General features: G+C 44.1%; 1 protein-coding gene across 3 annotated transcripts in view; it reads left to right on the top strand.

The window, feature by feature from the left end:
- SAMD13 (sterile alpha motif domain containing 13) overlaps window positions 1–25,957 on the top strand; it is a 102,353-nt gene that overhangs the window by 59,392 nt on the left and 17,004 nt on the right. For all 3 annotated transcript variants that reach the window (XM_085864658.1, XM_085864666.1, XM_085864653.1), the window contains 3 exons: window positions 11,681–11,821; window positions 12,983–13,082; window positions 14,984–15,101. In XM_085864658.1, coding sequence (XP_085720784.1) covers window positions 11,681–11,821; window positions 12,983–13,082; window positions 14,984–15,101 — 359 coding nt within the window. The remainder of the gene's footprint in view (window positions 1–11,680; window positions 11,822–12,982; window positions 13,083–14,983; window positions 15,102–25,957) is intronic.

Below are 25,957 nucleotides of genomic sequence, written 5' to 3'. Positions count from 1 at the left end.
GGTGAGCTCCTCCAGGCGTGCGTCGCGCAGGCAACACGGTTGGGTTGGGGAACGGATGGGGTTACCGGCGCTATCTCAGCGCGGATGGGGGAATTGTTGATGCTCGAGGTCGGGAGAGGGGAATGGCGGACGCTCCGTCCCGCTAGCGGGGTCCCGGGACCGCATCTGACTCCGGCAAACTCTCGCCCCTGAGCCCTCCTCTGCGTCCCTGCTCCACTCCACGACCCGTCCCTCGACCTCCACTCTGAACTCCGTCCCCTTCGCCTTTCGATCCCCGCAAACACACTCCTCAGACTTCACGACTTCCGACCGGCGCCACTTTCTGCACCCCTTTCTGCACACACGAGCTGGACACCTTTCTGGACACGTTTCTTCACAGTCCTTCCTGGACACAGACACGAGCTGCGTCGTGCTCGCGTCTTTTATAGACCGGGGGAGGAGCCTGTATGCAGATTCACGGATCAAAACGCGCTTGGAGGCAGGGCCATGCCACCCGACGTTCAGCCATTGGTCGGGCAAAAAGGGGCGTGAAACCTTCCCGATCCGTTTTCCTCTCCTGAAGGGAACGCATTCACAGCGGGTTCGGAGGCGGGGCCATGCCACCCAATGCTCAGTCATTGGATGGAAGAAAAGGGGCGTGAAGCCTTCCTGATCCATTTCTCCTCCTAAAAGGAACGCATTCGTACACGCGGCTCGACGCGTTCGGCATCAATTACCGAACAGGCCCTGGACAGCACGACATTTGGTGTTGACTGGTGGTGTGGTTGATGGTTGTGGAAGGAGAAAGGCGAAGATGGTGGGGGGTTTGCTGTGGTGGTTTGGTTGTTGGCGGGCGTCGTTTGGGAATCGCGATGAAGCGATGTTTGCGGGATGGAGTTGTGGAGGTAAGGAGGCGAAGGTGGTGGTGTTTGATTTGTTGGCGGCTTAATGGTCCAAAATAACGATAGAGAAAGAAAAATGGCTAACTCAAAGCGTCGCAGCCTGGATGAATCACACATACTCCCTCTAAACAACAGGTGTGGGCTAACTACACATGAACTTATCAATATATCTCACCTGAAGACCCTTTATGGTGTATTTGCAATTTCCACAGCCGTAACACTACTCCCTCCTCTTTTTACAGACTCGTCGCGAGTCGTCGAATTTTCGTGTGCCATCATGTGTAGTTCTCCCCTAGTACGTTTTACCTTCAGATCCCTGAGTGCGACATTCAGTGTATTCGTGTCCCCAAAATAAATAACCTACGGGCTGAGTAACTCACTGAACAAACCCACTCATACAGACGACTTCAATAAATTGCCGGCGCTAAGACTTACATGCCGGGGGCGTACTCATTTATACAGTACATCTTAACTTACAAATCTTACACTAAACCATGGCCCAGGATCAATTGACTCTGCAAAGAGAAAAGAAGTTAGCAGGGAGCCAGGCTGCTCGCATGCAGTCTCTGGCTCAGGCAATGCAGGTGACAGGGATTGTGGCCAGCTGCACACACGCAGTCCAAGGCCTCCCCTTTTGAAATGAACGCAGTGAACCACAACGGTGCATGGACTGCACAAACGCAGTCTCCGTGCCAGCTCAAGTGGCACACACAATGAACGCAACGGCGCATGAGCTGCGCAACGCAGTCTCCGTGCCAGCTCAAGTGGCATACGCAATGAACACAACGGATGGCTGGATGGATGGATGAATGGACGCAAACACGGTGCACGGGCCGCTGCTGCAGGCCCGTGTTGTAGCTGCCAACAGGGCAGTCCTCGCAAACTGCGCGACGATCCTGGCGCACATGGCAATGAACAGGGGGGGGGGGGAATGCAAAACAGAACGGGGGCAAAAGATGACGAGGGCAGTAGGCATGGATAGCAAAGGTGTGCAGGTAAGGCACGGCAAAACAGGGCTGCTGCAGCAAACACAGCCGGCAGACGGTCGACCGGCACAGGCCTTGCAGTAAACAGCCAGCCGATGAAGTGGGCCGGCACAGGCCTTGAAGTAACAGCCAGCCGATGAAGTTGGCCAGCCTTTGCCTTTCAGTGGAGGTTGGTGGAGGGAGTGCGGTGGTGCTGGCCACTCGGGAGGCGGGCTCGGACCTACCTACTGTTTCCCTCCCAACCTATCGCCTTTGCCTGTCTCTGTCCATACCCACCCCCTTAATTTGTCAAAACCCAATTTAGCCCCAACTTATTTTTTTGTTGGTTTTATTTTTATCTTTACTTCCCCACTAGAAATCGTCCCCTAACCCCCTTTACTGTCATTGTTCGGCTAACCTATCGTGTCACCTAGCCTACTCCCACCCCCACGTTCCCTTCCTGGAGGGGAATAAGGGAGAGCTAGCGTCCTGTGTCGAGGCCCAACTCAAGCCTCAGGATGGCCTCCTCAGACTTCAGCGATCTTTACCCAAAGTGGGTCCGGCGGCCCACAACGAGAGCGAAGGCATGGATGGTGCGGAGGGGTACACTTCCTATCTACCCCATCCATTTACCTTTAAACTACCCCGGGGCTTTCAACAAGCGCCTCTCGCTTAAACTATCGGTTCTAACAACCAAGATTCCTGTCGCCTGTGTTGGTGTCCTCGCAAATTCCGGTCCATACCCTCAAATTTTCTCTCGTGCCCTTGCACGGTTTCGTGTCTGGGACGCGTGACTCCCTTGGCAGGAACTACCCTCTGCCGATTCCCCAACGATGGCACCCCCGGCACTGCACTGCCTCCGAGCCTACCAGCTCCCTAAACACCGGGGAGTACCCTTCATGGCGACTCCCCTGAAACGCTCACGTGGCAGGCTGGCACCCCGGGCCCCTTCCCTGGGTACCCTCGCCCACGCGGCCAATGGCGCCCCAGGCCCCTGCATCATGCGGGCGCACCCGTGCCCACTATGCTATCCCGGCCCCCCATGGGCCCTTGGCCTACCACAGCCGACTAGCCCGGTGCCCGGTGTACCCACTCAGCGATACTCACCGTTCGTAGCCATGCTCCCAGCCCGTCAACAGGGCTCCTGCACCCCTCCAAGCGGGTTTCGACCCTACTTCCCCACCAACAGCAAAACAACTTCCATTTTGTCAATTTAACTAACCCATTAACTCACTTTACCCGGGGTCCCTTGGGCGGGAGTCACTCCTCCCCCCAATCACTCATCGCACCATGCATTCCACAATCACTCCATTCACTCCATTCACTCAGACCCGCTGGCCTCACTCACTCAATAAGTACACTTTCCATTCCTCAACTTACACATCGCTGATCACTGCCATCCTGCTTGCTAATCCCCTAACTAACTCGTGCTCCCTCGTCATCCCTTACAATACAGCACGTTCCTTTTAACACTGCGTAGCTAAGCTACGTCCCCACTACACATCCACAGTCTGTCACTGTTCCCAAATCTCTAAAACATCATTTCCCCTCCTAAATCTCACTAAAATCCCTCTAACTAATCCATTCCACGGACCCCATGAGGACTTACCACTTCCTCATGAAGCCGGTCTAACTAAGCTAACCCTTCCCCCTGACTAGTTGTATCCTGTGCCCAGGCAGGGGGGTCTTCCACCCCTTGCCCGGGAATCCTGTTCACTCGAAAGCGAGGCTTGCTTTTTTTTCTATTCGCGCAGCACCAGCGCGGCAACTCGCAACCTGTGCACCAGCGCGGCAATTCACAGCCGCGCACCTTTGGCGTGATGTCATGGCAGCTGTTCGCGTCCCTCGTCCCTCTTGGACGGCACCATCCGGCAAGGATACACCCTCCTGCCGGATTCCAACCATACACGCAGCCATGACACCATTCTGCGCATTACAAAAAAACAAGCCTCGCGTTTCAAGGGGCTCCCCACACGAACACATGTGCTCTGCCCGTCCGTGACCTGCGTCGTGCGCTCTGCGAACAGACCACACTGCGCAGGCCACATAGAGCTTCACACACACGCCCGTGTGGAGAACTCATCCGGTCCAAATCCGTCATCCAGCCTAACTTTTGTCCGTCCGCGGGATCAGCAACATCTCCCGCTGGCATTTCCGGACCAGGTTTCACTCCCGCAAGCGTGCACGTGGCGGCCTCGTGCTTTGCATAGTACGGACCCCGAACGCGCTGCCGTGCAAACCTGGCGCGGTGCTCAAAATAGCTACGGCCGCTACCCGGCCCTTGTCCCTCTGTCGCCGTCGTATTGCTGTGGAAATTCGTATGGTGTATTGCGAATTTCCACAGCCGTAACAATATATATCGGCGTGTATAATGTGATACCTGTCGTCCGTCCGTCCGTCCATCCGTTCCTATCCGCACTCTAACTCCCAAAGTTTTGAACTTTCACGTTTCATATTTGGTACATAGGTACAGACTGTGGAGACGGTGTGTTGTGACATATGTTCGTCATCCAAAGTGGTTGCCATGGCAACCAGAATGCTGTTTTCCATCCGTTCCTGTCCGCACTCTTAAGTCCCAAAGTTTTCAACTTTCACGTTTTATATTTGGTACATAGGTACAGACTGTGGAGAAGGTGTGTCGTGACATACGTTCATCATCTAAAGGGGTTGCCATGGCAACCAGGATGCTGTTTTCCATCTGTTCCTGTCCACACTCTAACTCCCAAAGTCTTCAACTTTCACGTTTCATATTTGGTACATAGGTACAGACTGTGTAGACGGTGTGTCGCGACATACGTTTGTCATCTAAAGTGGTTGCCATGGCAACCAGGATGCTGTTTTCCATGTAGTAGCACAATTTTGTTTATACCTTCTTGTTCGGACGTATATTGTGCTCACTTGAGCTCTTGTAACTGATTACAATATACAAATACATATATTGCTTTTAAATTATTTGGATCACACTTCACTGCAATGCTTTATAAAAAATATTAATTATTAGACGAGTCTTTTAAAAACGATAAATGTATAAACAGGCGAGCATTGGGTGGCTTTGACACCAACTCTCTGGTTAATATCTTTGTGAGGTTCTTCATCATCAATGGAACGTCTTTGGCATTCTTCAGCTTCCAGGATGTTTTCACTTCATGTTTGAGGTCTCGGTATTTCGTCATTTTCTTCATTTCTGCATCGTTTATCCAAAATCACCGATATTAACACCTCAATTAGCAATGTCTTCTTCGCTTTGTTTTTTTTTGCACCTAAGTATGATATCTGGTCTCAATGCTTTGTTTTCTATGTTCACGCCCGAAGGGATCATAAGGTCGTCCGTGAGCGGTACTTCTCTGTTTTCAGTGATTGCTTTTGGTTTCTTTTTCCCAAAAATTTTCTGGAACTGGAATATCAAAGTTTTTTTTTTTGCAGATGTGCCAGCAGATTACTTTACAAACTCTGTTGTGTTGTTGTGTGTACAGCTGCTCTGACAGGTTTTTTTTCTTTTTTTTCCGTGTCCTGTCATTAAGCATCACATATCATTCTCTTTTATACCCCCACCTCCGCCCCTCACCTGTCTTCTTTTTTTCCCCCTCCTCTCCCCCACCCTTTTCTCTCACTCTGTCTCCTCCTTGCTCCCCCTCATAAAATGCAGCACTCTCCTCCCACACCTCTGTCGCTCTCTCACTGGGGGTGTCGCTCTCCCCACCTCCCTCTTAACTCCACTTTCTTCATCCTCTCTGCCTCCCCTTCCCTCTCTCACTCTACACCTGCCTCCTCTCTCCCTCTTCCCCCCCCCCCCCCCCCCCCCCCCCCCCATTATATTGACCCATCAGCAAAGCGACGGGTTGTATTTGCTCGTTAATACCAATAATATTAACAACAATAATTACAAGAGCGAGAATTGCTCTGCAATACATGTCCCCTTCCAGTCCCAATGAATGTTTGGGAGATAAATATTTGTTTGCGTTTTACGCATGCTCAAGCCGATACAAGAACCAAAATGAAGAAGAAGCCCTATATCCCACTGTGTTTGGGTCTGTTCAGCAAAATAAAGGGAAAAGCAGCGATATCTTTTGTAGACTAGAAAACAAAATACAACTAGGATAACAAACCGGAGATAAAAAAAAATTAGTTTGCTTAAATGTACACTCAAGCCGATACCAGAACCAAAATGAAGAAGAAGCACATCTCTCACCCAGCGTGTTCCGTCCGTTTCTGGACTTTGCCTATTTCATGTTAACAATAACGCGTTGTACATACATGAAGCAAAAACATGCGTACGGCTTATGTGCATGTATAACACATCGTGATTATATTCTTGTGAGCACGCCGATTGCACCCATGGACGAACACCCAGGCCTTAGGCCTGAGGCCTGAGGCCTGCCGATCTGTGCCGCTTCATGCAGTGGTGGCAGATGATTTTATTGGGGTGGAGTCAGGCTAGCTGTCCAGCCAATGTGTGTAAAGCAGTGGAGTGGAGTCAGGACACCTGAACACTGACCCATGTATAATATGATATTTTATAACTTTAAAAATGGCATACCTCTGAAAAATTGATGAAATGCCCTGAAACTTGATCTTGTTTTGTAACTTATAATAAAATCATGTACCATGTTTCAGTTGAATATGTTAAAAGGTATGGGGAAGAAAGTCTGATAAACCACAGGTGGGGTGGACGGACGGACGGACGGACGGACAGACGGACAGATGGAGAGCAAGCCAAAGCCAATCATCCCTTCCGGTGAAACCGGTAGGAGACTAATAATAGTAGTATCATTTGGCAATAATAATAACAAATGTATAATCCCTGCCCATGGCCCATGAACATCTGCGCTTGGTGAAAGGCAAGCTAATGCTCAAGCAGTGCAGCAGGCTGGTATGCTGCAAGGTCATGAAAACAAATTAAAATTTGGTCCAATGGATCAGTGGGCCAACTAGTTTATTATAAACTAGCAGAGTTCCTGCCCGACGGGCGATCTTGTTCCGAGCATGCAACACATTCTTCTGACGCATACCTTTATATGGGCATTGTGAAGGCAACTGACAGCTGCCTCAATCTCTCCTTCGAAAATAAAAAAATAAATAACCCAGGTTGCATGCATGAAGCGAAAACATACCACCTGCTTATAATTCACCTCGCTGCACTGGAAAACGTGGGGACAGGAATACTGTCCTGTAAATGGTGGAGACTTGTAAAACTCTCCCCCACCTGGAGCGGTGCTATGCGATACACATTTACATAAAGCATTCGCATGCCCCCTCCCCCCCATCCCCCCCCCAAGACCACCGGCAAAGATAGAGGCACCCCTATACATCAATTGGGGTCATGCTGATCCTATATAGCAAGTCTGGATGTAATTGGCCCAGAACTGTAGGAGTGGTGTGACAAACAAACGCACAAGTAAACTCATTAACACAGGTCCATGAATTGTAGGTAGGATGCCGCTATGTTAGCACTTCATGTGCCTCGCCCCGAAGGGGTTGTGAAACACTTGTAGCACCTGTGTCTGTCTGTCTATGTATCTGTGTGTGTCCACATCGATATATTTTTGGTTTGATTTTTTTTTCTCTGCAACCGCTTGTCCGATCAATGTGAAACTTTAAACATAGGAGGGGCTCCCCATGGAGAATATTTCATTGATAACTCTGATGTCTTAGGTCACATCGTATGGCAGCCATATTGATTTAAAGGGAAAAAAAAGACATCTCTGAAAGCGCTCAACAAAAAAAATTTAAACGTGGAACATGCCATCAGCTCCCTATAAGGTATATTGGGTGATAACGATGACATCATCGGTGAAGTGGTATTCAAGCCATAATTGGTTGAATTCAAATTCTTATCCCAAAAAATCAGAGACTTCGTATATCTAATCTACGACCTAATACGAATGAAGAATTCATGTGGATCCCTGATGCGCTTTTTAGTGAATCCCCACAATGTGTTTTCGTGGATACCTGGCCGCTATTCCAAGGATCTCTGTCACTTTGTTTCTCCTGGATCTCTGGCACTTTGTTTCTGTGGATATCTGGCACTTTGTTTTTGTGGATCTGTGGCACTTTGTTTTTGTGGATCTGTGGCACTTTGCTTTTGTGGATCTGTGGCACTTTGTTTTTGTGGATCTGTGGCACTTTGTTTTTGTGGATCTCTGGCACTTTGTTTTTGTGGATCTGTGGCACTTTGTTTTTGTAGATCTGTGGCACTTTGTTTCTGTGGATCTTTGGCACTTTGTTTTTGTGGATCTGTGGCACTTTGTTTTTGTGGATCTGTGGCACTTTGCTTTTGTGGATCTGTGGCACTTTGTTTTTGTAGATCTGTGGCACTTTGTTTCTGTGGATCTCTGGCACTTTGTTTTTGTGGATCTCTGGCACTTTGTTTTTGTGGATCTGTGCCACTTTGCTTTTGTGGATCTGTGGCGCTTTGTTTTTCTGGATCTCTGGCACTTTGTTTTTTGTGGATCTGTGGCACTTTGTTTTTGTGGATCTGTGGCACTTTGCTTTTGTGGATCTGTGGCGCTTTGTTTTTGTCGATCTCTGGCACTTTGTTTTTTGTGGATCTGTGGCACTTTGTTTTTGTGGATCTGTGGCACTTTGCTTTTGTGGATCTGTGGCGCTTTGTTTTTGTGGATCTCTGGCACTTTGTTTTTTGTGCATCTCTGGCACTTTGTTTTTGTGGATCTGTGGCACTTTGTTTTTGTGGATCTGTGGAACTTTGTTTTTGCGGATCTCTGGCACTTTCTTTCTGTGGATCTCTGGCACTTTGTTTTTGTGGATCTGTGGCACTTTGCTTTTGTGGATCTGTGGCACTTTGTTTTTGTAGATCTGTGGCACTTTGTTTCTGTGGATCTCTGGCACTTTGTTTTTGTGGATCTCTGGCACTTTGTTTTTGTGGATCTGTGGAACTTTGTTTCTGTGGATCTCTGGCACTTTGTTTTTGTGGATCTGTGGCACTTTGTTTTTGTGGATCTGTGGCGCTTTGTTTTTGTGGATCTCTGGCACTTTGTTTTTTGTGGATTTGTGGCACTTTGTTTTTGTGGACCTCTGGCACTTTGTTTTGTGGATCTCTGGCACTTTGTTTTTTGGACCTCTAACACTTTGTTTTTGTGGATCTCTGGCACTTTGTTTTTGTGGACCTCTGGCACTTTGTTTTTGTGGATCTCTGGCACTTTGTTTTTGTGGATCTCTGGCACTTTGTTTTTGTGGATCTCTGGCACTTTGTTTTTTGTGCATCTCCGGCACTTTGTTTTTGTGGATCTGTGGCACTTTGCTTTTGTGGATCTGTGGCGCTTTGTTTTTGTGGATCTCTGGCACTTTGTTTTTGTGGATCTGTGGCACTTTGTTTTTGTGGATCTGTGGCGCTTTGTTTTTGTGGATCTCTGGCACTTTGTTTTTTTTGTGGATTTGTGGCACTTTGTTTTTGTGGACCTCTGGCACTTTGTTTTTGTGGACCTCTGGCACTTTGTTTTTGTGGATCTCTGGCACTTTGTTTTTGTGGATCTCTGGCACTTTGTTTTTTGTGCATCTCCGGCACTTTGTTTTTGTGGATCTCTGCACTTTGTTTTTGTGGATCTCTGGCACTTTGTTTTTTGTGGATCTCTGGCAATTTGTTTTTGTGGATCTCTGGCACTCTCTTTTTGTGGATCTCTGGCACTTTGTTTTTGTGGATCTCTGGCACTTTATTTTTGTGGATCTCTGGCACTTTGTTTTTGTGGATCTCTGGCACTTTGTTTTTGTGGATCTCTGGCACTTTGTTTTTTGTGGATCTCTGGCACTTTGTTTTTTGTGGATCTGTGGCACTTTGTTTTTGCGGATCTCTGCACTTTGTTTTTGTGGATCTCTGGCACTTTGTTTTTTGTGGATCTCTGGCACTTTGTTTTTGTGGATCTCTGGCACTTTGTTTTTTTCGTGGACCTCTGGCACTTTGTTTTTGCGGATCTGTGGCACTTTGTTTTTGCGGATCTCTGGCACTTTGTTTTTGTGGATCTGTGTCACTTTGTTTTTGCGGATCTCTGGCACTTTGTTTTTGCGGATCTCTGGCACTTTGCTTTTGTGGATCTGTGGCACTTTGTTTTTGCGGATCTCTGGCACTTTGTTTTTGTGGATCTGTGTCACTTTGTTTTTTGTGGATCTGTGGCACTTTGTTTTTTGTGGATCTGTGGCAATTTGTTTTTGCGGATCTCTGGCGCTTTGTTTTTGTGGATCTGTGGTGCTTTGTTGTTGTGGATCTCTGGCACTTTGTTTTTGTGGATCTCTGCCACGTTCTTTCTGTGGACCCCTGACACCTTCTTTCTGTGGATCCCTGACACGTTCTTTCCATGCATTTCCTGCATGTTCATTTCATGTGAAACTCAGCACACCCTTTCCTTGGATTCCCAGCATGTTCTTTGCTTCGACCCTGGTGCATTATTTTCATGGAAGCCCTGGCACATTCCATGCGACCCCCGGCTTGTTCTTTCCATTCTACCCCCAACATATTCATTTCATGCAAGCACCGCTGCGCTCTTTCTGTGCGACCCACTGTGTTCCCTTTCCATGCAATCCCCGGCATGCTCTTTAAGTGTATCCCCAGCACATTCTTTCTGAGGATCCTTGACACGCTCCTTCCGTGCGATCCTGGTGCCCTCTTTTCGTGCGATCCTGGTGCCCTCTTTCTGTGTGATCCTGGTGCTCTCTTTCCGTGCGATCCTGGTGCCCTCTTTCCGTGTGATCCTGGTGCTCTCTTTCCGTGCGATCCTGGTGCCCTCTTTCCGTGCGATCCTGGTGCCCTCTTTCCGTGCGATCCTGGTGCCCTCTTTCCGTGTGATCCTGGTGCTCTCTTTCCGTGCGATCCTGGTGCCCTCTTTCCGTGCGATCCTGGTGCCCTCTTTTCGTGCGATCCTGGTGCTCTCTTTTCGTGCGATTCTGGTGCTCTCTTTCCGTGCGGTCCTGGTGCCCTCTTTCCGTGCGATCCTGGTGCCCTCTTTCCGTGCGATCCTGGTGCCCTCTTTCCGTGCGATCCTGGTGCCCTCTTTTCGTGCGATCCTGGTGCTCTCTTTTCGTGCGATTCTGGTGCCCTCTTTTCGTGCGATCCTGGTGCCCTCTTTCCGTGCGGTCCTGGTGCTCTCTTTCCGTGCGATCCTGGTGCCCTCTTTCCGTGCGATCCTGGTGCCCTCTTTCCGTGAGATCCTGGTGCTCTCTTTCCGTGCGGTCCTGGTGCCCTCTTTCCGTGCGATCCTGGTGCTCTCTTTTCGTGCGATTCTGGTGCTCTCTTTCTGTGCGGTCCTGGTGCCCTCTTTCCGTGCGATCCTGGTGCCCTCTTTCCATGTGACTACGGTGCCCTCTTTCCGTGCGATTCCGGTGCACGTCTTCCATCCCTCAGTACATGTTCCCAATTTAATACCTCTATCCTTGCGTTTCACACGTGGCCCTGCGACACGCCTACGCTTGCTCTGGCCCCGCCTTTTTCCCCAGTGCTCCGCCTTCTCTGTTGGGTTTCTTTGAGCATTGCTTCCCGTATCGTGCTTTCCCTCTCCGTTCACTCTGTGCTGCGCTGTTTATTCCCTTCTTCATCTGTTCGTGTGTGATCCACACTGGCTGTCCTTGCACCCCGGGCTGTCTTCCCAATCAAACAACCCAGCAACCCGATCGGTAATCCAGTAGCTCACATGATTTGCAATAACCTGGCAGGCCTAGTTATCGCTGGAGCGTCAACGCTTCGTGGAGCGTGACATGACTTGAGCCAGAAATCCGTCTTCAATGGTTAGAAGATGTTTACCAGGTTCTGTCCGGTGTACTCATGTTTGCATTCTGTGCTTGCATGCCACTCTGATGCATTCAAGCTTATAATGCCTGTGTTGTTCCCAGGATTCTGGCAGTGCCAGGTGTGTGCAAGAGATCCAGGCGGAGAAGAACGACTCATGATGCTCACAGGAAAATCACCCTCACCCCGAGGCTCTCCAACTTCGCGGAAACCTGACGAGAGATCAGTAGAACTGTCTGCGGCAGGTACATGAACATTGACTTGTGCATGTCCATCTCCATGAATTGTATTGTGGACAAGGGCACAGTATTGTTGAAAAGTTATTATTATTATTGTTATTTTTTTTTGCATAAGCAACCAGTATCTTGCAAAAAGAGTCTCATGCATGTCTCAAGCCATTTCACCAGGAATGTGTTATTTCTTCAAATTAGCCATATTCAATGTTTATCCACAAAATGGAGTAATAAATGGATTGCAAAATATATAACACTTGCTGCCATCATATGATTTTTGTTTTGATAACATCCATTTTGATTTGCCTTTGTTCATGGCCATTGGCTCCATTGTCAATTTCATCATCTTTGATTGTTATTTGACTTTTCATTGGTATGTGTTGTCATACTTTTCTCACACAAATAGTTGTGACATCTCGTTTTAAGAAATCAGAAATGATACGACGTTGGGACAACGGATTGAGACGGGCGTAAGACATTTCTATGAAGTCAACATTTTTGACATTTTGTAGCTTTGTTACCTCCACCACCGAAGGTGAAGGAGGTTGTGTTTTCACCCCCTTTCTGTCTGCTTGTTTGTCTGTGTGCAGAATATCTCTAAAAGTTGAAGGTGGATTCGGATGAAATTTCGTGGGCAGGTTGAGTGTGTCAAAAGGATGAACTGGTTAGATTTTGGTGAAGATCTGGATCTGGATCCTAGAATTTTTAAAGTGATTCTTCACCATTGAGAGATAGGGCCAAAAACGATCTATAGCACGATATCTCAAAAAGTTGTGGACTGATTCGGATGAAACTTGGTGGACATGTTGGGTGTCTTTCCGTGCGGAAGAATTGATCCAATTTTGGTGAAGATCTGAATACCGGATCCGGATATGAGAATTATTTAATTTAAAAAGTGATTCTTCACCATTGAGAGGTCGGGCCAAAAACGATATATAGCATGATGTTTCAAAAATGTAGTGGGCCAGATATGTTCTCGTCGATCAGGCGTTGCGTTGCGGAGGTATGCGCTCCACAGAGTGCCCTTTTAGTTGGGCAGGGAAATGTTTAAACTTGTTGCCCTGCTATATGTCACTGTCTTTATCTTGCTCTGCTGCTTACGTCTTGTATAAAGTTGGAAAATATTGTTGCAATTACTCGTAGTCCGGTCTGATCTCAAATATTTTGTTGTAGTGCCTGAGGTGCGTGGAGCGTCGTGCCTACCAACACCATCGGCTTCACCCTCACCAGGTTGTCGTGACGAGGAGGGAGGCAGCCCGGCAACAGAACCACGGTCAGCAGTTTGCTTTGATATCCGTTTATTGAGTTTGTGGAAGAATTCGATAGTGGAGGGTGTAGTTTACTCATTGATAAACAGGCTTGCAAAAAAAAAAATGACTTTTTTGGATGTAAAATTTTTGATCACTGCTTTTTCGTATTTACGTGATGAATGATGGCGATGCTGATGCAGTTGATAATCATATTCATTAGGATCCTGAGGGTGCTATTGATGTGCCATTCATGTGCCATTAATTTGCCCGTTATAATTAACATTTGAAAGACTTACACAAAAGCTTGTGTTTTGTCCCAGAGGCAAACAAATAAAGGTGGACTCCATAGGGATCTTTCTTGGACACCTTGATGATTCGATCTCCATCTCGGTGACCTTATTTTGGTGAACTAGAATCATGCATCCTTCTTCGTCACCTAAATGCCATTCTGCACAAATTGTGCTAAGTTTTTTCAAATGTATTAATAACTTACAAGACACTATGCACTACTTTGTGTAGTCTATCCCAAGTGGTATGACCATTGTGATTTTATGTAAAGGTCCTTATCGATTGGCAAGGTATTGTGTGTGTGTGTTTTTTAACAAACAATTTGGTGGGAGCATCAACAGTAACTTATGTATTGGTTCATTTTGTCATTGAGAATTGAATTTGACTGGTTTATAATTTTCTTTTATGCCTCCGCTGACGAAGTCGCTGGTGGCATAATGTTTTCTGGTTATCCGTACGTATGTACTTACGTCCGTCGATGCTAATTTTCTGTTTTCACCACAACCGCTTATATCCGATTGACATGAAATTTACACCATAGGTGCAACTACTCGTGTAGAATGTTTTTTTTTTTTTTTATGATGATTATGATGTCATAGGTCATGTGGTATGGCAGCCATGTCGGAAAAAAGGGAAAAAATTGGACTTCTGTATCGCTGAAACTGTACCACGGGAAAAATTTTAACTTGGCACATGGCAAGTACTCCGTATGGGGAATAAGTGTAATTTTTTTTTTAATGACGTCATAGGTAACTTTGTTTTGACGTCATGATTGCATACGTCGAACGCTTTATCCATGAGTAACAAAAGGTTCACACATACGACATTATAGGTCACATGGTTTGGCAGCCATATTGGATTTACCCACAAATCTTTAAAAATCATCTTCTCCAGAACAGCTTGACTGATCGAGGGGAAACTTCACCCACATGTTCCCCAAGCCTTGGGGATACCAGGGTGTTCACGGATAATTAATAGGTCACATGGTCTGGCAGCAAAAATCTTTTAAAAATTGTTTCTCCTGAACCGCTTCTTCATCAATCGATGTGAAACATCGCAGTTATGATCGAGTCGTCATAGGGAATATACATTTTAAATTTCAACCTGATCAGATGCATGGTTTGGCAGCCAGAATTATTTAATATTTTGAATCTGGGTTCAGGGATTTCAATCAAACTTGGTACAAGTATATATAATGATGTAATAATGTGAGCGGAGGCATATCTGGTGACGTCGCAACGTCGAAGAGTGCCCTTCTAGTTATCCATAATCTTAGAAAGCATACGACATGAAAAGTTCCATCAGACTTGTCATTACTCAAAGGTGCATATTTTTATCTTTGAAGTTCTGATGAAACAGAAATGACTCTCTCTAAAAATGAATGGGAAGAGGACTGTCGTGGTCTTATGTTGGAAATAATGAAGTCATATTTGAAGTGTGGAGATGAAATGGTTTTGATTCACTTTCTTACAGTTTTCTTCTCTTTAATATACACACACGTTTTCTCGATGTATTTACGAATGCCGTATCAATTGTGGGGCATGGCTGTGGCAGGTTAGGAAATCCTCGTGACATTGCATCGTGGGAAATGTTAAAACAATCCCTTGAGGTGATGGTGTTGGTGGTTTTGTTTCAGGTTGGGTGGAGGTGAAGTTGGTGTACGTCCCGAGCTTCCTAGCTGGTCAGCTGGGGATGTTGCTGGTTATCTGCGCACCGCTGGCTTTGAAGAGGAAGCACTTGCTTTCCTAGAACAGGTAATCACATTTTGCAGGAGTATGTTTTGCATTGACTACTGACAATGCACATCCAACCTATATATTCACATGGGTTATTTTTGTACTTGACACAAAATTAACCCATTTGTGTTGTATCTCATAATTACGACTCAAAGGTTTGTAAAACATATTTCCTGATGAGTCAAATTCTTTCCTATTGCTAGTTTTATCTCTTGATACTATTCCTTGATTATAAATACATATACACCATTTTTTTTTTTTAATGCCAGAACATTGAATGTAAATCTAGATGAGGTACCTGAGCCATACATTATTGGCATACCTGAGCTATCCTCAGTCATTTAATTTTCAGGATACATTTGTGTTTATCCTTGTAATTGATAAGAGCGAATCGTCGCTCGGTGAGACTTGCGTTGTCGCAGGAATCGTCCAAATATTTTTGACCAGAACTAAAATCACCACCTGCACAATGAGTGTTTTTCACTGAGCATTGTGGTATTAAATAACTAGAAGCACCCACTCCCTACGGGAGCCGTCAAGGGGGTCATGTTATTATAGTTATGTCTATTTAACTCCAAGGGGTCCCAGGATTACACACCCAAAAAATGGTTGCGATCGGTTCAGCCGTTTTTGCGGTACCTGGGAACAGACAGACGGACAGACGGTGATTTATAGTAAAGATTTGGCTCGACACATTGTTTACCAGGTTTCACACTCGTTAGATTTATTATTTAACAGTACTTGTTTCCTCATGTCCTACTACTACTACTACTACTACTACTACTACTACTACCACTACTCCTACTACTACTGCAAGTACTTACTACCTATCTGTCAATCTATGTGAAGGCTCCAATGATTCACACCTTTTTGTGTGGTCGGCTGGGTCGAATGTCTTTAGTCTAAATCTTACACAAACCAGCTGACCAGGTCTGGCATTCGACGAAACGTTACAGGAACTTGTAATTTTGTCAGGGTATTGGTGATAACTTGCCCACTCTTCATGAAACGCACAGTGAGATCTTTAACGTCCTGCATGGGCATCAATCGCTACTTAAAAGTGGGTGGAGGGGGGGAGGACATTGCAATTGCAAATCGCGGGGACATTCGGGATGACCGGGCAAATCTCGCCCCTGCAATAGATGCTCTTTGCTGTACTGTGCATTCTGAACATTTAATCCGACCATCTTTGCCACGTTTTTTTGAAATAATGTAATTAATAAAAGGGGCAGTTTTTTTAATTTCGAACTTTTTCTCGGTGTAAAAGTTTATTATTGCGCTCAAACAGCAGATGTAAACGTGCATTTCATACTTTTACTTTTACTTCCACTTTTCATCATTGTTCTTCAACATCTACAAACAGACAAATCACCGCCCTCCACCGTACGTTGGAATTACCCCCCCCCCCAAAAAAAATGCCTCTACCCCCACTCCCTCCCCTGACCCCAAATTGTACAGTGGTTTCACTCCATCAATAAGCTTGCCAGAGGACTCCTCCTTCTGATTCCCAATTTCTTGATCTTTCTTAACCTGTTCCTCGTGCTCTGTAGCCGCCGCCGCTAACTCAATATATTCGTTTAGGGAAGTTGTCACACGAGGATCGGGTAAAACTGAAAACAACGGCCGAGACGGCATTTGCTTGAGTACTATGATAGCATCGTTTACGTGGAGACCACCATGTTGTGAAGCAGTGCCAAGCACTCCGTTCCGTCGGAGTGCTTGTTTGAGTGTTTTGAATCCAGCAAAGCCACTTTGCAAGTGATAGCAAGCTGCTTGCTGACGGAACACACCCCTGGTGTTAGAATAGTGCACGCATGATTTAGATTTATAAATGTAAATCCAAATGGCCTCCTCCTGTGTCGGAGTTCCTTGTTAAATAAATCTAAATCGAAACGTCAATCACCTCCTGCATTAATCCCTTCTGGCATTTATCATTTATTAAGTTGGTCGAATGGATAAACACCAGAGGCTCACGGTCCGGACTGATTATGCTTGCTGTCCAGATGTGGACCGCAGTCCGTCTTTTGAGGACCCGAGGCACTCTCATTAGATATTCATCTCAATGCAACAATGATTACATGAACTTTTCTTTCCTGAAAATTCCACTATGGGCGATCAAAGAGGCTCCTTCAGAAGAGAACTTGAAGCAACACAGCACTGCAGTAGAAGTGTCTATCCGTATCCGGTACTCTCGCACAAGTGATACATTTTCACCGTATGCGCACCATGCAAACGTGCTTTCTCCATCTAATGAAATCCAGCACGTGCACTGGCCAATTCTAGTCTCTTATTAAATACTGCCAACCAGCACAGTATTGATTTAAGACATGACAACTTATCTGGGGAAAGTTAATATTGATTTATACAAAATCAGTTGATGCATTTGGGGGACATCCCACATCTGGGTTGTGTGGATTGCACAGAGAAACACATTTTATGTTGTACTAGCAATGGTACCAGGCGTTTCTGGGCAATGCCCCTCCCCCTGCATCCTCCACCACCTTTTCCCCCTCTCTCCACCCTTTCCCTCTCTCTGCCTGCCCCACCCCCTCCCTCCAGACTTCCACCCCACCCAAACCCTCCTCTCCGTCCTCCTACCCCAGCCTTTCTCCTCTCTACTCCCACCTCCACCCTTTCCCTCCATCCTCCCTCCAGGCTCCCATTCCACCCATTCCGCTCCCTCCTCCCACCTCCACCCTTCCCTCCCTTCTCCCACAAAGGTACCCGGCGTTTCCGGGCAATGTCGGATCCATCCTCCCTCCTCCCACCCCTTCCCTTGCGTCCTCCCACCCCACTCCCCTCCCTCCGAACTCCCACCACACCCATTCTCTCACTCCTCACACCTCCACCCTTCGCTCCTTCCTTCCACAAAGGTACCTGGCATTCTCCGTGATCTAACGTACAGTCATGGAACTACCACGATTAAGCACATATTTAGAGACAAACATTTTATTTATCAGGCTGCAAAATATTGAACACAAACATCAACAAAATTTAATATATTATTGTAATGCTTTTGGATAGACAATATTGAATGTTTTTCCATGAAGGAACATGTAAATTTTTTGGTGTTCCAACTCTGGAGCAGCCCACAATTGTCGACCATGTGAAAAAGATATTCGAAATCTGTTTTGTTGTCAGACTATTGGAACGCACTCTCTAAACAACTATCGAGGCATACGGTTCAAAATCGCTTGTTTTTAAATTTTCGCAATTGAGGGAAATTTTTCAAAGAGTAAATTGATTAAAATATTTTTACAATAAAATACTTTACATAGGAACCTGGTTGGCTTCTCTTTTTCCTGTGCAGCACAAGGCTGCGAGTAGCATCATTGACTGAGGGTGTGGTGGCAGTGCTCCTGATGCCATGCCCCTGGAGGTTAGAGTAGGAATTTTGGCCAGGATGCTGTGGATAGCTCCCCTACTCTTCGCAAAGGACGCCGCAAAGGCATTTTTAATGTCCACCAACAAATTCCGGCAGATGCGACGCCCAGTTTTAAGGTCCATCTGAGAGACTGCACACACATTGATTAATAACCCTACCAGTGAAACGTCTGGATGACAGTTTAATGTTTATAACTGGGTTGAGTTTCAAACCCGGGCTAGACAGTTTAGAGCGAGTGTGCGTAACTCTCGGCCATCCTGTCGTGGAGTGGGGATGCATTGCCTTGTAGCCGCTGAAAACATTTTGCAATTCTCTCTTGAACTCCTAGTTCACTTTACTCATTTTAACTTTACTCATCTGGTCCAGTAGAAAATTTGGATTAAAATTGTTCTTGCAGGAGACCATTTTCTCTACTCTTTAGATACGCCTGTAGCTCGAATAACCAAACTTGGTTCTATAACAAGCTACAGGACAATTTATTGCTGGCCTAAAGTGAAACATGCATCATGAAATAAAAAAAAACTGTAAAACACTCGATCTGATTATAATGTATGTCTTCATGCAGAAACAGACCATCAACTAGAAGAGCATTCAGTAGAGTGCATATCTCCGTCACACAATGAACATATCGGGCCCAATACATTTTTGAAATATCAATATCATCCACCAAGCTTCGTCCAAATCCGTCCACAACTTTTTGCGATATCATGCGATATATTACTTTAGGATTAGCCCCATCTCTTATTGGTGAAGAATGACTTAAAAAAAATTCTAGTAGCCGGATCCGGATCCAGATCTTCACCAAAATCGAATCAGTTCGTCCTTGTCACACACCCAACATGCCCACAAATTTCATCCGGATTTGTCCACACTTTTTGAGATATCCTGCACACAAACAAACAAGAAAAAGACGTCGTGCAGAGCAACATGACACTTGCAAAATCCATAAAACAAATTTAACCTCAAAAATATTTGGTGGTTGAATTCAATGACCAAATATGCAACTCCTCTTCAAATTGCAAGTCAATCGGATGAAAATTGACAATTTTAGAAAGTCGGCCAATGTTGACTTTTTGTTCTACGTTGTCCTCAAAAATAATTGGCTTGTTGAGTTCAGTGACCTGAAATATAAATCCTCTACAAATTTCAAGTCAATGGGATGACAGTTGAAGCTTTTACAAGTACCACCTTAGTTGTTGACCTTGGGCCTATGTTGACCTCCAACACAATTGGCTGGTTGAATTCATTGACCTGAAATGAAAATCTTCATCAAATTTCAAGTCGATCGGATGAAAATTGAGGATTTTATAAATTCGGACAATGACCTTTTGGCCGATGTTGACCTCAAAAATAATTGGCTGGTTGAATTCAGTGACCTGAAATATAAATGCTCTTCAAATTTCAACTCAATTGGATGAAAGTTGAGGATTTTAGAAATACAAACTTATATTAGTTGTTGACCTCAAAAATAATAAGGTTCTTTCTTATGACAAACTCTACCATGTGGTGAAGTTTCGTGAAGATCGGTTTTAAATTGTGACCTGTAGGTGACAAACAGACAGATAAACAGACAGACAGACAGAATAACAAAATCAACTAACCAATATACTTGGAAAATCTTCGATTTTGCAAGTAATAAACAAACAAACAAACAAACAAACAAACCCAAATACAATACCCTCTCATTCGGCAAAGGTAAAAATCAGGAGTATACTCTGCTGAACACGCATACTATTGGGCGCAGACATACTCAATATGACGTCGGTCAAGTTATGAGGTCACATAATGAGGCCACACTCCTTGAACACGTTTCTGTTGTCTTGAACTCGTTTCACATCTTGATGTTATGCTTGGCCATCTTGGAATAAAATACATGCCTTGAATAAAAACAATTGTCTTGCCTGTAATGCATGTGCATTGTGCAATCACATCTCAAACATTTTGATGCTAAAGTCTTTTGGCTTGAACGAAAATAATGAAGAAAATTATATCTCTTGAAGCTTAATTCACAGTTTTGAATCATTTTCCCAATGACATTCCACAGGATTTGGGAAAAATATTTTCACTTTGAGTGAGACGTGCTGTATTTCCAGCATTCTCTCTCTCTATTGAGTGCAGCCTGTGGCTACTGGTTGCATCATTGGTTGGGACGCGGCTATGCCGTTGATGCAGTGTCCCCCTTACCAGTACACTGGTACTCATTTTGCCGACCTCAGAAGGATGATAGGCTGAGTCAACCTCCTGGTGTATTAATTCAGCGGCCCAACGGGGCTTGAACTCTGGACCCGAGGATCCCAAGCCGCCACCCTAACCACTAAGCCAACACCAGGCTGCTATTTCCAGCACTAGAAAACAAGGATAACTAGAAGGGCACTCGGTGGAGCGCGCCCTGCAGTCTCGCCTCACTCGCTCAATCTGAGCGAAAATACCATCGTGAACTGAACACGTTACTCTTGTGGCCCACTGCTATGATTGTCCATATACCCGTGTCATTCATGCACCAAATTAGTCACATGCAGGACATTGCCATCATCCTTAACTATATTGATTATATCGATTGATTATTAGGATATTTAGAAACCACTTTGGTGCAGTCATTTCCTCTCTCTGACAAGATGATAAATTGTATCAATTAATGTGCATATGAAAAAAAATTCGAACTGTATTCCCCATGGCTAAACGATCATATATATATATATATATATATATATATATATATATATATATATATATATATATATATATATATATATATATATATATATATATATATATATATATATATATATATATATATATATATATATATATATATATATATATATATATATATATATATATATATATATATATATATATATATATATATATATATATATATATATATATATATATATATATATATATATATATATATTTGATATATATATATATATATATATATATATATATATATATATATATATATATATATATATATATATATATATATATTTGATATATATATATATATATATATATATATATATATATATATATATATATATATATATATATATATATATATATATATATATATATATATATATATATATATATATATATATATATATTTGATATATATATATATATATATATATATATATATATATATATATATATATATATATATATTTTATATATATATATATTTTATATATATATATATATATATATATATATATATATATTTTATATATATATATATATATATATATATATATATATATATATATATATATATATATATATATATATATATATATATATATATATATATATATATATATATATATATATATATATATATATATATATATATATATATATATTTATATATATATATATATATATATATATATATATATATTTTATATATATATATATTTTATATATATTTTATATATATATATATATATATATATATATATATATATATATATATATATATATATATATATATATATATATATGTATGAAGTTTCGCATCAGTTGGACAAGAGGTTGCAGAAAAAAAAATTTACGAAAATATATCGATGTGAGTGTACAGACACGCGCGCTTGCACGCACGCACACACTGCAATAGTCTTGCCATCCCTTTGGGGCGAGACTAATAAAATTTCCTCCAACGACAAATACAACTGCAGTGAATACAAGTTGAAACTATGCAGGCATTCTCTTTCATGACACCATGAGGATCGAGTTTCACGATCAAACTTCCGATACATACTCGGGTGAATGACTGAAAGTTCCTGGATAGCTATAACATCATCAAATTCCCTAACCCTGGGAATAAAGACTCAAAGAATGGTACCTCGATTCAATTTAATGGTCTAATCATCATGAATTACAGGCTTTGTAAACCTTTCAGGCAAACATAAAACGTGATTAATGAGCAAGTAAATTAAACAACTAAAGTGTGAGCTGAGCATGTAATCGTGCTGAGGAAACAGGAAACATCACACAACCAACCACAGCCAAGATTTAGTGGCATCCACAAAAACAAATCTGTAAAATTCACGTAAGTTGTATTTACTTATTACCTCCGCCACCGAAGGTGAAGGAGGTTATGTTTTCACCCCTTTCTGTCTGTTTATTACTTGCAAAATCAAAGATTTTTCAAGTATGTTGGTTGGTCAATTTTGTTAGTCTGTCTGTCTGTCTGTCTGTCTGTCTGTCTGTCTGTCTGTCTGTCTGTCTGCCTGTCTGCCTGTCTGCCTGTCTGTCTGTTTATCGCCTACAGGTCACAATTTTAAACCAATCTTCATGAAACTTCACCACATGGTAGTTTACCAGAAGGAAGAAGCCTCTTGTTTTTGAGGTCAAAAGGTCAACATCTGCCAAAGGTCAACAACTTAGGTGGTATTTCTAAAATCCTCAATGTTCATCCGATTGACTTGAAATTTGAAGAGGATTTACATATCAGGTCATTGAATTCAATCAGCCAATTATTTTTTGAGATCAACATTGACCAAAACGTCAATATAGTCCAAAGGTCAACAACTGAGGTGGTATTTTTAAAATCATCAATTTTCATCCGATTGACTTGAAATTTGAAGAGGATTTATATTTCAGGTCACTGGATTCAACCACCAATTACTTTTGAGGTCAAATTTGCTTTATTGATTTTGCAAGTATCGTGCTCTGCACGGCATCTTTTTCTTGTTTGTTTGTCTGTCAATTGCTTACAGGTCATAATTTTAAACCAATCTTCACGAAACTTCACCACATGGTAGAGTTTGTCATAAGAAAGAACCTTATTATTTTTGAGGTCAACAACTAAGGTGGTATTTCTAAAATCCTCAATTTTCATCCCATTGACTTGAAATTTGAAGAAGATTTATATTTCAGGTCAATGAATTCAACCACCAATTATTTTGATGGTCATCTTGGAATAAAATGGTCCACAAAAATCTTTTTGATGACGTCATCAGTCACGTGATTTAGCAGCCATATATATATATATATATATATATATATATATATATATATATATATATATATATATATATATATATATATATATATATATATATATATATATATATATGTGTATATATATATATATATATATATTGTTGTAGATTTCCACCCGCCGGCGTGCGGACAACCGCTTCAAGCCAATGGCGGCCGCTCTCGCCCGCCGAACGGACAATCAAGTCGCAGCTTTCCGGATCAATCGCCGAAATCCTGCTACGGGTGTGTTTTTAAGCACACCACAGCCTAGTCAACATTCTACCCGCGCTACAGGGTCAATCGCCGAATTGTCGATATACCTAATTAATTGCGCAGGCAGACTACTGAGAGACTGTACCTCAACGGGGCCGCTTGGAAACGAGCCGCTTAGGCAGCTCGCTTCGTTTTGGGATAACCGAGCGGGGTATTATCGCGAGGCCCCGTTGGACCCAATTCTATTATCGGTTATTTGAAAACCAACTATATTCCGAATGCAGAACGGCAGCTCAATTAAGGGAAGAGGACGCAATGAACGGGTCAATATTCAAACAAGCACATTTATTGACAATGGCACGTATGCAGGAATGCACGTATGCGATCAGCAATCCACGGAAGCACGCATGCACTTATGCGATCAAGCAAGGCAAAACAAAAGCACCATGCAAAAGAGCTACCACCGTCTATGTATTATGTACACACATGCACTTAACAACAGGTTTTACTTATAGACATGGCGCCACAACGTTCATGCAAAGAAAAAAGGAAAAACCTCATCAAAGACAAGGGGGTAGACTGGACCTCTTGGGGTCTTTATAAGCACGGAGCCATGTCGACCGCAAAGGCTCCGAGAGGCCATGCTGGTTACCTTCACCCTCGTGGTGACTCGCTAGGGTGACCCTCGACGTCCCCTTGTCAGCGACCCACGGTAAGGCACGGAACGGCAGGCCGCGCACCTTGGCTCCGCTGCGCTCCGCTCTCCCCAACTCCACCACCCCTCCGTCGACCAACGAGAAGCTGACAAACTCCACTGTACTCCCAGACCGCAACTCCCAGACTGTAGCTCGACTCCGCTCCCAGACCTCCATAACTCCACTCTCAACGTTTCCACGCGACCGCTTTATAGCCCAGGCGCCCCGCCCTCGCTTCCCACTCCCTTCTTCCAGCACTTTCAGAAGAAGGGCGTTTTTTCTCTTCAATCGGGGCCTTTCTTTCCCTTTTTCATAGCCCTCATTGCATCTGGCTCTGCCCGCCGGGCCCGCCGCCGGGGGAGGGGGGGGTGAGGCTGTCGTCCGTTCTCCCCCGACGAATGCCAGGCTTCTCGCAACCGTATGCCGAGGTGGAAACGCCATGGTGTTTACGGTGGCCGTCACAATGGTGGCGTGGCCGGCGCCCTGTGGCGGTCGTGAGGGTGTTGCGGCTGTGGTCAAGGTGGTTGTCGCAATGCTGGCGTGGCTGGCGTTTTGTAGTGGTAGTGAGGGTGGTGTGGTTGGGCGGTTGTGGTTAAGGTGGTTGTTCTGAAGGCGGTTGTGGTGGTTGACATGCGGTTGGTCCAAAATAACAATAGCAAAAGAAAAACGGCTAACTCAAAGATCACAGCCCGGTACATGAATAATTGCCCGTTAATCATCGGTGGCGAAATCTCTCTGAACACAGACTTATCGACATAACTGATCTCAGGACCTATATGGCGCTCTGCGAATTTCCACAGCCGTAACACTATATATATATATACTGTATATATATATATATATATATATATATATATATATATATATATATATATATATATATATATATATATATTGTGACGTCCACGGGACTTGAACAGTCCCGCCAACGTAGAATGAGCCGAAACGATGGAGGCGGTTTATTTATTTATAACCCAAACATGGCGGTTCTAATCGCTCTACTGCAAACGGTTCGAGGAAGGTGGCACGAGTCACTTTTCACTGAGTTGATGATGTTTATTCGTTTTTATTATTGACCAGAAATAACAAGACTCGGCAAGAAGAGGGATCCGGGGCGATTCGACGGGATGGTGTGGGATCGGGCGTGGGGAAAAACACAGACAATTCCAATGAATATACAGATCTCAAACCCTCTAAGGCACCAAGCACACACACACACACACACACACACACACACACACACACACACACACACACACACACACACACACACACACACACACACACACACACACAACGTAGCTATTTCTGGTGGTCAGGCTGGGACGTGGTGTGGACGCAACTGTCCCTGGATTGGCATCGGATGAGCTGGCCTTGCTCTCGTCAGGGGGGCAGGAGAAATCGTGGTGCTGTCGACCTCCTGGTCTTGGCCCAAATCCGCTCACAGCCGCCAGGGAACCAGTTCTGGCGCCAAGTTGCGAGCAGGAGAGGGAGGCAGGTCCGCCCGCCGTTCGACCCCGTACTCCGAGTCAGCAGAACCCCAGAGCTAACCAAGGTGAGGCACGAGGCTCAGCAAGGCTCCAAGA

The sequence above is a fragment of the Eptatretus burgeri genome, chromosome 2 (genome assembly GCF_056783735.1).
Source record: "Eptatretus burgeri isolate ZD-2024b chromosome 2, Ebu_testis_v1, whole genome shotgun sequence".
NCBI lineage: Eukaryota > Metazoa > Chordata > Myxini > Myxiniformes > Myxinidae > Eptatretus > Eptatretus burgeri.
The sequence above is the reverse complement of the archived record's forward strand: the minus strand, read 5'-3'. Positions and strand labels throughout refer to the sequence as shown.